This window comes from Bos indicus x Bos taurus, chromosome 6, assembly GCF_003369695.1.
Source record: "Bos indicus x Bos taurus breed Angus x Brahman F1 hybrid chromosome 6, Bos_hybrid_MaternalHap_v2.0, whole genome shotgun sequence".
NCBI classification, from domain to species: Eukaryota; Metazoa; Chordata; class Mammalia; order Artiodactyla; family Bovidae; genus Bos; species Bos indicus x Bos taurus.
In genome coordinates this window covers 85,663,636-85,676,248 of record NC_040081.1, presented here as the reverse complement: position 1 = coordinate 85,676,248, position 12,613 = coordinate 85,663,636, and the positions used below count along the sequence as shown (strand labels likewise).

Below are 12,613 nucleotides of genomic sequence, written 5' to 3'. Positions count from 1 at the left end.
TGTACTCTGCATATAAGTTAAATAAGCAGGGTGACAATATACAGCCTTGACGAACTCCTTTTCCTATTTGGAACCAGTCCGTTGTTCCATGTCCAGTTCTAACTGTTGCTTCCTGACCTGCATACAGATTTCTCAAGAGGCAGGTCAGGTGGTCTGGTAGTCCCATCTCTTTCAGAATTTTCCACAGTTTCTTATGATCCACACAGTCAAAGGCTTTGTCATAGTCAATAAAGCAGAAATAGATGTTTTTCTGGAACTCTCTTGCTTTTTCTATGATCCAGCGGATGTTGGCAATTTGATCTCTGGTTCCTCTGCCTTTTCTAAAACCAGCTTGAACATCAGGAAGTTCACGGTTCACATATTGCTGAAGCCTGGCTTAGAGAATTTTGAGCATTTCTTTGCTAGCATGTGAGATGAGTGCAATTGTGTGGTAGTTTGAGCATTCTTTGGCATTGCGTTTCTTTGGGATTGGAATGAAAACTGACCTTTTCCAGTCCAGTGGGCACTGCTGAGTTTTCCAAATTTGCTGGTATATTGAGTGCAGCACTTTCACAGCATCATCTTTCAGGATTTAGAATAGCTCAACTGGAATTCCATCACCTCCACTAGCTTTGTTCGTAGTGATGCTTTCTAAGGCCCACTTGACTTCACATTCCAGGATGTCTGGCTCTAGGTGAGTGATCACACCATTGTAATTATCTGGGTCATGAAGATCTTTTTTGTACAGTTCTTCTGTGTATTCTTGCCATCTCTTCTTAATATCTTCATACTGTAGTGTGTAGCTGTACTTTACCTTTCGGGCTGCTGATTACAAGGTAATAGTCCATTCTATATATAAACAGTTTTTTATCCATTTTCACACTGGTGAGCATTTGCCTTATTTCTAGTAAGTTTTCATTTTTAAATGATATTATTTAGATGCTTTTCAGAAATAGATTTCTGGTAGGTATGCCAATTCTTCTCCAACAGCTTTGAAGGTAAGAGACCACTTCACTTATTCCTTTTATAGTTAGCTGACTACTCCTATTACGGAGTTCCTATTCTACACACAATAGTGCTTCTTAAAATCAGTCAACTTGTGCAACTAAATCAGTTTGTAAAGCTCACAAGTTCTGTTTCCCAAGGCTTCCTGGGTCATGGTTTTACAATTTAAGAAGAAAAGTCTTACCTTCCCTCAAATTTCACTAGTTGCTGTTAGCACAAAAGTGTTTTTCTCAATGAATTATCATCATGATGACACGTGGGAAAGACCAGATGTTTCTGCTAAATTATAAGATTATCCAATTGAATGATCATGACTTTGTCACATGCTCCCATCCTCCCTCCACTTCCTTCCCTCTCACAGACAAAGCTCCGTTATATCTACTGCTGATGTTGAGATTGCTGCAAGTTTAGGTTTATACATTTGGCAAGCTCAGTACTACTTGGTTAGATATTAGCCAAGAATGATATTATATACAATGAGTAACCTGAGAAGCTGAGTCATGACGGCCAGACTCTGACTGCCAAACACCACCAGGAGTAATATTATAATGCACATTTTTCTTGTTAAAATTAACCAACACAAGACAAAAATAACTCCTGCCTTAATAACTAAAGTGGGCTTCATGGCTAAGTGGCAGGAGGTAATAATTTACAGATGTAAAGCTACCAACTGCTTGGTAGCCCATCTTGAGAAATTTATCCTATCTCAATTCATTCAAATATTAAAAAGGAAATAAATAACTAGCTTCAAGACCACAGGCTCTGTAAGAACTTGGCCTGTTTTGCAAACCACTACACACTTGCTTAAAACAGTACCTTCCCAATACCAGACTCTCAGTAGATACTTGTTGGTATAGATATGAAACTTTAAAGTACTCTATATTTTTGCAATGGTGTATTTCCACCCTCCTGTTTCACTTCAGTCATGAAAACCCCAAGTTCTAGAAAATCAAGCTATATTTATGCCCCAAAAGACACTTCATTCTAACACAGGCTTTATTCATTTATACATAACAAATTCAATCATTTAACAAGTATTGTTGTTGTTCAGTCGTTCAGTTGTGCCGACTCTGTGACCACGGGGACTGTAGCATGCCAGGCTTCCCTGTCCTTCACTATCTCCTGGAGTTTGCTCAAACTCATGTCCATTGAGTCGATGACGCCATACATAAGGTATTATGTGCTAGTCACTATGGATATGAAGAAAGAACAAAGGCAAAGACAAGAAACAGAAAATTATGGGCGTTTAAGGACTTCCGAAGTCCCTGTGACACATGTGGCTAATTCAGTGTTACTTACATATATAACTGTTTTTTCTATCACACTGGTATCTTGTGAATTTCACATTCATTTTTTTTTTTAAGCAAATAGGGCTTTGCTGGGCAGAACAAGAAACTTGAGGGCCACTGCTGCCTAAGGAGGAGCCTCCAGTTTGGAATGTGATTCCAGTTATGGGAGACAGTGAAGGAGGCTGAGAGCACATGGACTCAAGTCAGAATGCCCACAGTGAATCCTAGTCCACCACTTAGAAGCTGAGTAACCTTGGCAAAGTATTTGTTTCGGCGCCCGTTTCTTCACTGACAAAATGGGGATACTCCTATTAACTACTTCAGAGTTAGATGAAATAACGTAAGTAAAATGCTCAGCATGGCACTTTGCACAAAGCAGACAGTCAGTACATGGCAGCCATTATCATCATTTCACAAGTGATTCTGCCTTTGAGAGTTCTGGGAAAAAAAAGAGGAAGGGGATATATGTATATACATAGCTGATTCACGCTGTTGTACAGCTGAAACTAACACAACACTGTAAAGCAATTATACTCTAATATAAACAAAAACCTATCATCACATGAAATAAGAGTCAGTAAGGATCAATGTTCAAGGGACTAAGGTAGAGGAAAGTAAAAAGGTGATCTGAGCAAAGGGTATGGTGGGGTAACTCTTGAGCCTTGAGGAAGGAAGAGGAGAGGGGTCAGAGTTTTACCAAGCCTTCACATCTGGTGACTGTATCTCCTAAGTTCATAAAAAAAAGGCAGGGGAAGCAGATAAATGTCTGTGGAGAGTCCCTAAAAAGACTGTATGGTTAGAGACAGGAACCTCATTTTAAAAGGCAACACGCTGAACCAATTAATTTATTCTGCTTCCTATGTGCCACTTGTCAGTCTGCCAATCTCTCCTTTCCTTATGGATTGTGAGGTTTCAAAACTTCCCACCTCTGCCCCACCGTTCACGCCACTCACCCGACACATGCGGAGTTTCATGTCCACTCCGTATACAGCAAGTCTAGAACCACACACTTAAGATGTTCTTTGCAAAGAGTATGATCTTGGCCCAGCAGCGCCTGATTCCTGATCTGTTATGTTTTAGGAAGACTATGAATTAACTTTGCACAGTTATTCAAATAGCTACAGTAGAGGGCATGACCATATTGATACGTATCCTCTCAAGTACCACTGCTTTTGTAAATCTAAAAGCATTTCTTTTCACATAATTTCAAATCAATTCTTTAATGCTTTGGTATACTATTAAATTATTCCCAGAATAAATTTAAAAGCTCATATTTGAGCTACTTTGCACTGTAGAAGAGATTATAATGTTAATAACATTTGTATAGAAATGTGACAGCTGTGATATTCTGCAAAGTTCATTAAAATGGGATTCTACTTTTATTTATGATGGCTACCAGTTGCCTGTGCAATGACAGAGAAGCAGCATGTCTTTTATGCAACTTGTTTAATTATTTCAGGAATTTTCAAAAATATTAGCTGACAAGGAGTTATCATTTCATCCAGTTAATAAGGCTAAACTCTTATCATCATCCACCTAGACTTTTTACTACCTATGACCTACACTAGAAACATATGTTCTCTTAGCTTCTGAAGGTGGGAGGGAGGTTGAAGCAGGAGGGGCCATGTGTATACCTATGGCTGATTCATGTTGTATGGCAGAAACCAACACAATATCGTAAAGCAATTATCCTCCAATTAAAAATAAATAAATTTTAAAAAGTCACAAAGGGAAAAAGATGTGAGACAAAATACATTCTGGTGAACATGTTCGGCCAATACTATTCTTTCAGTCTGAAAAGCTGCTTTCTTTGTTGTCTTTCCTCTGCTGTCTCTCCTACCCAGCAACTTTTTTTACTGCCCTCTCTCCAAACTGGTTTCTTTAAGGCCTTGGTGAGGGAGCATACTGTGATTAACTCATGAGCTTTGGATACTCAGACTATTCAGGAATGTGAATTCATTCTCTATCCTTCAGTTTTTTAAAAAAAGCAACATATACAAATATTGAATTATCAAGTTGTGTACCTGAAACTAACATAATATGTCAATAATAGGTACCAAGGGAGGATGGGTGGGGAGAGGGTTAGATTGGGGGTTTGGGATTGACATGTATACACTGCCATATTTATAGCAGATAATCAACAAGGACCTACTGTGCAGCACAGGGAACTCTGCTCAATATTCTGTAATCATCTAAATGGGAAAAGAATTTGAAAAACAACAGATACATGTATACGTATAACTGAATCACTCTGCTGTATACCAGAAACTAACACAACATTGTTAATCAACTATGCTGCTAAGTCGCTTCAGTCGTGTCCGACTCTGTGCGACCCCATAGACGGCAGCCCACCAGGCTTCCCCGTTCCTGGGATTCTCCAGGCAAGAACACTGGAGTGGGCTTCCATTTAAAATTAAAAATGTCAATTACACCTCAGTAAAAGCAGAAAACAAAACAAAACACACATACTTCTAGGGACAGGGTCAGAAATCTCTGTTAACAAGACCTCCAGGTGAATCTGATGTGTGCTGATGTTTGAGATAAGACTCCCTAAAACCAAAAAATCAGTATCTCCAGAATATAATCTTCTAAATCCAAGGTTACTATCAGAATTTATTTTACGTAATAGTTTCGATCAGGCACTTAAGAGATTGAGTCAAATACTCCGATGACAAACATCTGTTGCACCCATCTATTTCCCTGTATGAATTCTATATGCACTACTCCTCCTCCCCATTTTTTATTTTCAGCTTTCATTTTTAAGTGAGTGGTTTTGTGTATTGGCTCTTCTATCTGATGGAAATTCTAAGAAATACCTCATAAATATAACCCCCTAAACTGGTAACTACTGATACATGTGAAGTTTTTGCCTGCCTGCCTAGCACATAAAAATATTCTATTCACAGAAATGGTAGTCACTAAGTACCACAACTATCTTGCTAGTTACGTTCTTTATTCATAATTGTCTGGGTTATAGAACTACAGTAAAATTTTTGTCGTCTAATGAACAGCCTTTTAGGATCCTATAGTATCTAAAATGAAGCTAAGATCAGAACTAAGAAATAAGAAAACTCTGAATGAATGAACCCACGATTATCACTAGCAAAGCAGCCAAAACAAAGTCAAAGGCTCAGAGATTACATCTAATATTCTGAAACTGTTGCTTTGTCTATTAAGAGCCTAACAGGAGTTTTTGATAATGCCAGGCCAGAAGAGTAGGTAAAAGAAAAGAAAGCAGGCAGAAAAGAAGGGGAGAAGATGGCTGGGGAGACAACTGTGACAGTCCAGGCAGCAGTGGTGATGAAAGTTACATCAGCAAGGCAAGAGGCAGACAGCTAATTTAGTCATGAGGCAGGAACTGGGGCACAACCCAGTGCCTGAAATGCTCAGGATCCCAGGGCATTTCAACTGTGTGTAGAAAGGACGCATCTATTTAGTAATTTATTTACTAATAAATAAATTAGTATTTATTTATTAGTAATAGATACTACGATTTAGTAATTTAGGGTAATTTATTACTAAATAGTAATAATTTTAGTAATAGATTACGTAATAGATTTAATAATAGATTACGATTTAGTAATAGATACTCTTAAAGACTAAACTGGAAAAGGGCATGGCAACCCACTCCAGTATTCTTACCTGGAAAATCCCATGGATAGAAGAGGCTGGCAGGCTACAGTCCATGGAGTCGCAAAGAATCAGACAGGACTCAGCAACTGAGCAAGGTCAAGAATTAAACTACAGGTCTCTGGTAGTCACCAAGCTACAAACAATTATACACTGAAGATGCTGCATTTCTGAGGTTTTCCCCCTTTTCTTACGAGTCCTTATAGCTGCCATTTGACAAAATGGCATTTAATGAATCAGAAAGTGGCTCCTTGCATTCTGAACACAGTTGGAAAAGAGCTGATGGTTATAGATTTGTGAATCACAAGGCTGTAAAGAAAGGCACTGCTTTTACATTGATTATAACAAAAGGCTGTCTTTTTAAAAGTCACAAATCAAGCAGAAACCTACTAATGAGGTGAATGTGCAAAACTTTTCCATTCTGATGGCTGGACCCTTCCCTTCATACCTCTGCATTTGGGGCAGAGGCCTCTATATTTGCAAAACCAGAAAAAGTACTTCTGTCTTTTCAAAGTTTAAAAAGCAAACAGCAGATGAACTGATTAATGTGTATTCAACTCCTAACCAGGTATAATGTTTTCTATAGTACTGTTAAACAATGAAAAAAGGAGAGAGACATAATAATAGAAATACCCATGTTGAATAAACTAAAGTCAGTGAATACATACATATACAAATAATGTATATATGCACACACACACACACATATATATATAATATATATATATCTTTATACAGTAAATGTGTGTACGAAACTGGGAACATAAAATTGACTTTCTCCCCTTAAATACACATTCATGGTTTTATACGTAAATGAGAAAGTTCCTTCCCTAAATCATGGACTCTTAAAGTGCATCTGTGAGAAACAGCTGAATGCTTCTAGAAGCCTCGTCCTCTGCACTTTGCAGGGCTCAACCAAGGCATTCACTGTTACATATACTCAACTTTGAAGTGGGTAGTCATAGTAACGCTGCCAGTCCTCCCCAAGGCTTTTTCTCCCTTCTTTCTATTCCTTTCCTAGCCCTCCTCCCATCTCAAAACAGCATACACAAATACAGAAAGCTGCTTCTATGAAAGTGTGACTTTTTTTGTACACTGCTGTACTCGAGAGAGTAAATGGCAGAGATGTGGGCTATTTGCATGACACTGCCTTAAACACAAATGTCTGTGGTGGATCTGGGAGCTGAAAGAGGAAAAGATCTGTCAGTAGAAGCTGATAACCATGCAGATGGCAGGAGTGCCTTTTCCTTCCGACTAAGGAAGGAGAAGCCATCTCTTGTCCATTCTGTCCACCCATAAGACATCTCAAAAGTTAAGATGGAAAAGGAAGGCATTAAAAGTGTTATTGGTGTGCCCTTGGCACAGAAAGCCAAACTCTGATCATAGGTGTTTGAAACAAGGTATGGGTTTATTTGCAGGATGCCAAGCAAGCAAAATGGGCAGCTCATGCTGACAAGACCTGAACTCCTGGATGGCTTTCAGCAAGAGGAGATGGTCACAGGATGCGTGATCAGCTCAAGAACCTTCTTCTGATTGGCTGATAACATGCTTATGTTTCAGGAATCTCAACTTTCTGGTTCCAACCAGTCTGGGGTCTACAATGCTTGAGATCTACGTGTGGTGGACATCTTCCACCTGGGTGGGGGTCTTAGTTTCTACAGAACAATTCAAAGGTGTATGTCAGATTGTTATCTATATCCCTTCAGGAGAAACTAGGAATCCTGTGACTCTACAGTCCTCTTCATTAACCTGTCCTTGGCTTGAGGCTACTCTTTGGCACTCAGGAAAAGCCTGAGTCTAAAGTCTTTTTCTTTTTTTTACAAGTAAGAAATGGGGGACACAGAACGACTTTTGTTCCTGGAAAGGCCCCACAGGGTCCTGTTGGTTTCAATCCCCCCCTTTCTTTGATACTCTTTAATCCTGAGGGGAACAGTTGTGGGACAAGAAAGAGAATGAAGTCTTCAATAGAGGGTTTAACCAAAAACTCGGCATAAGAATTGTGTTTTAGGGGGACTTGGTTTCAAAAGTATTGGGCTGTGGCATGCAAGAAGCTCCTTCTCAGAGAGCTGATGAAAAATTGGAATGAACAGTCATACGCCAAGGGGGAGAACGCCCCATGCAATATGAACACACACAGTTGTGTGAATGCATGCAAAAGTTCTGCAAGAAAACTCACCAAACTCAAAGGTGGTATTCTCTGATAATAAACTATGGTGTTGATGGAAGAAGCCGGGGGACAGGAGGGCTTGAGGGCCCACAAAGAGGAAAGTTCACTTCGTGCTCAATGTACTTTTTTATTTTTTTTGTGCTCAGTGTACTTTTGCACTATAAAACATTTAAAGAGTAAGAACAGATGCATGCATTACTTGTAATTTTTATTAAAAAAAAAAGGCATGGTAGAATTTTGAGACTTAAAAGCTAGAAGCATAAAAATTTAGCAGATTACTAGCACACAGAGTCAGATTGGCACATCAGAAAAGTTTCATATTGCATTTAAGCTCATTGAGTTCTTTTATAGACCGTATATCCTGCAAGATTTTACATTGAAACCTTATATATCATGATTCCTACACAGTTTAGGCTACTTCCTCTGCACACATTTTTGCTATTCTTCATCGGTGTCATTTACAACAAAGCTCCTAAACTCAAACGTAAAGGTTAATTTTTTAAATTTCTGAGTACCGTCAAGATTTCTAAAATGGAGATAATAATACCTTAATAGACACCCTGTCAAAATTACTGTATATGTATACACTTCTGGCAAATACATTAGCAAGAGTTAAAAATTTGGTGTTGAAGAGGCAAATATTCATTACTTGTTGAGGTTGAGTCTAAGTACTGCCCTGGTAACTGAAGTGAGAAGTCTTCTAAAAACAGTTGGTCTGAGGTTGCTCAAATAAGGAATCAGAAGACCCCAGGTACATTACACAAAGCAATACTGCACTGACTCTACAGAGTAGCAACAAGGAAGTATTTTTATTAATATCTAGGGTATTCCTTTTTCCAAGTTTGTGTATTCTAAAGTATATATTAAAATAACAGATAAAAATAAAAACAGTACAAAATAAGAACCACTTGAAGACAATTTTATAGTTGAATAATGTAAGTTATCAGTGATCTTTTACAATATAAACTGTCCCTCAGTGACTGGTCTATAAAAAGTGTTAAGTGGGACACATATTTCCCCAATAATTTTTCTGGGTATTTACACACGTATAAACTATTTCAGAAATTAAAGGACAGGAGAACTTTATGTGTGGACAAATCATGCCACATATCTACTATCGTAAGGTAGAGACCAAGGAATCACAGTTACAAAATTTAAGCTTTAAATTCTCACTGCTGATCTTGATCAAGCTAAGGCCCCAATTTTCTGAAAATACTTAAAAAAAAAAAAAAAAAAAAAAAAGTCAGCCCTTATAAGAGGAAGGAATCAAATAAATCAATGAAATTCAGGTAATGCCCATAACAGATACTGGCCAATAACTGAAAATTTTTTTCTACATTACACCTTCTACCACAACTGTTACACAGAGTTATAAAGAACTGAGGGGAGGATCTTCTTCATTCTACAATGACTGGTTAATAAGCGGTATACAAAAATACAGTTTTAGGAAGAAGAAGGCAGTGCTTAAAGAACAAATCAGAAAGCAGATTCCTTAGAAAATGAAAACTAGTGTTGAGAATATTCTTACCTTCACCTCCTCTACTTATAAAAAGACTCATTTCTGACAATATTAGACACTCCCTTTTGGAGATTAGTGGATTACTGCAACACCCAAAGGAAGATTTTACTAAAACTCTTAGTCAATGGTTAGTGTTGGCCCCCATTCTAGGTAAGTAAAACAGAGAAGCTAACAAAGGACTCCCTCCAGGAGAACCCAATGGACCCTAATTTGGAGAAGAACCATCCAATCACGTCTGCTCTTCGCTCAAAGAGCGTTGGGCTCGGTAGGCAGAATCTGGTCAACTTCATTCCTTCTCTCACACTGTTACTTAGGACAAATCACTTAAACACACTGATTTTCAGCTTCCTCACCTGAAAAAGCGGCATACTGAATTATAGCGATGTGAGGGTTAACTACGATCATCGCAGCACAGGCACACAGAGAATATTCAACTAATGTTAATCTTTTTCTAGGGGACGGATCAGAGGGAGAAAGGGCAATGTCAGGGTTTCTTGGCAGTGCAGAACAGTTAAAGGGTTTGCTTTGGCGCTAAAAAAGAAATTTCTAGCTATGAGACAGACCTGAGACAGAGATAGACTGATTCTCTCTTCGCCTTAGGCAAGTCTCCCTTTTCAGAACTCATACAAGCCAAGTTTTCGGCAATTATTTCAGGTCTTGTATCCTCAGTCACATTTTCACACTCTTAAGATCCTGTCGTCTTAAACCAGACTTCACACTGCCGCAAGTCTTGTGTACACACTGCCTACTCTAGGACCGCGCTCACTAGCAAGGAGCGCCAGACATTTTTGGACCGATCCAGCACAAAGTGGGTCCTCTGCATTCAGAGGGCTCCGGTGACAGTGTTCTTAAAAAGGTGGAGGCCTCTTCCTGTCAAACGAGATCATCCCAAGAGGTGCCCTCCCCAAGCCACACTTTCCCTTCTCATCACCCCGGCGCACAGTTCCTGATTTCTCTTCCCACTGTGGGAGGACGGATCTGTGATATTTACGGGTGTAGACTGAACGCTCGTAAAAAATTCAGTGGTCCAACCGAGGCCACGCGGGCGGCGGCAGCAGCGCAGCAGCCACACCTACTCGGCGGCCGCGGCGCTGGGAGCCCGTACCCGGCTGACCTGCCCGGCGGCCCAGGCTCCGGGCGCCGCCCCCTCCTCGACTCTTCCCGGGACGACTCCCACCCGAAACCCGGGGCTGCGATCCGCGAGCACGTGGGAGGCTGGCAAGGACGAACGCCCGGCCCGGGAGGGGAGTGGTGGGGAGGCCGGGCGGGAGCCTGAGGCCTGGGGAGACTCGGAGGTAAACAGTCCGGCGCCCGGACCGCGGCCGTCCCCCTCACCCCCGCCACCCCTGCAGCCCCGGACGCGAGCTTCCGGAGAGCAGCCCCCAGCGCCCCTGCCTCCCCGCTGGCCCGGCGCCCCGCTCCGCTCCGGGGACCCTGCGGGAGGCGGAGCTCCGCGCAGCCTGACTGACCCTTCTGGCCGAGGCCCCCCTTCCCTGCCGGCATCTCCCTTCCCCGCCGCCACTCACGGTGTTTGCCGCCGCCGCCGCCGCCCCCGCTCGGGTAGTTCAGCAGCAGGAAGGGCAGCGGGGAGCCCGGCGACGGCGGCGTCCTCCAGGAGCGCTGCTGCTGCGGCGGCGGGCGCGCTACGAAGCCGGCGCCTCCATCTCCCGGGTAGAGCAGGAAGAAGGGGGCGGCCACCGGAGAGCCGGGCTCCGATTGCCCCGCGGGGGAGGCCAGCGGCGGCCCCGCCTCGTCCTCCCGGTCCGCGCCCCCGGCTGGAGCGCGGCGCGGCTCCTCCGGCCGCTGCTTCCCACCCCTCGCCGGCTCCTCGCTACAACTTTCCGCGCCGGCGGTGGGCGGCGGCGAGGTCTCAGCCATGCTGGCTCCTTCGTTCGCCGCCGCCTCCGACTCGCGCCCAGACCTGGGCGGGGGAGCAGAGGGTCACGGCGGGCAGCCGCCGCCCCGTCCCGTCCGCGCCGCTGCCCCCTTTCTCCTGGGTTACGGCCCGGCGTCCGGGCCCTGCCACTTCGTCTACGGCCCGCCCCGCCGGGGTCCGAGCCAGCTGGAGGGCCGGCCCCGCCCGACGGCGCGGTCTCCCTACCGGCCGCCTCCTCCCTCCCGCCCGCCCCTCCCGCTCCGGCCCCGGGCCTGCGGCGCGGCTCCCCTAGGGGGCGACCTCCTCCTCTTCCCAGTGCCCACCTTCCGCCCGGCTCCCGCGGCGCTGAGCTCCCTCCCGACCCGGGGGTGGAGACGGCGCCGGGAGCCCGGTCCTTACCCGCCCCCGGCACGGCCCTCATAAGCGGTCAGGTGTGTGTACCCCCGGTGCTTGAACGATGGGAGACCCGGCGAAATAGCTGGCGGCGCTTGTGTGTGTAACCGCCCAACTTTATCAGTAGCAAGGAGGCACAAAGATCTGGGTTGAAAAAGAGGCGAAAGCTAATTTTAAATAGGAACCTACCCGCTCCCCCCACCCTCTTATTAAACTGTACCGTTTGCCTTGCACACACTATAACTTGAACCGTTCATTCAAGGTTTTGATTTATGAGCTTTTTATGTGAGAAACCAGAGGTGGGTGTCCACCTTCCCCCACCTCTATTGTTCGCTGTCATGTGCCCTGTATAAAAATCTTGTATTTGCTTTAACTCCCTGGTTTTCCGGTGTTTCGGGTGCGCATGAATGCGTTTTAAACCAAACAGCTTAGAATTTATATGACAAGCATCTATTACAGGTCGACAGTTTTCACTTTCATATCGCCCGTGTCTCGCTAGTAATTGGCCACTGTTGCTTTATCTTGAATATTTGAATCAACGATTACTGATCCAGTAATTCCCATAAATAAACATTTCCTTTTTGAATAAGACAATTTCCAGTTACTATTGTTATTCCTTACGCTAGATTCCTTGAACGTGCCCGAGTATTTCCCAGCTGTTTAGCTTTGTGTTCCGGCTGCAAAATGCTGGCATAGAATCCATGTTGACTCGTAATTAAAAATCACTGTTGTGTAACGTTTTGTCCACCTGATTT

The 12,613-nt window shown here is 43.1% G+C and overlaps 1 protein-coding gene across 10 annotated transcripts in view; it reads right to left on the bottom strand.

Moving 5' to 3' along the window:
- Positions 1-11,968, bottom strand: part of RUFY3 (RUN and FYVE domain containing 3) — a 93,119-nt gene extending 81,151 nt beyond the window's left edge. For 9 of the 10 annotated variants that reach the window (XR_003511544.1, XM_027544677.1, XM_027544679.1 and 6 more), the window contains exon 1: positions 11,116-11,968. Coding sequence is in view for 9 of the 10 variants with exons in the window: in XM_027544677.1 (XP_027400478.1) it covers positions 11,116-11,467 (352 nt within the window). In the remaining variant the exon portion in view is untranslated. The remainder of the gene's footprint in view (positions 1-11,115) is intronic. The other variant, XM_027544690.1, reaches the window with a different exon arrangement.
- Between the last annotated feature and the right edge of the window lie 645 nt (positions 11,969-12,613).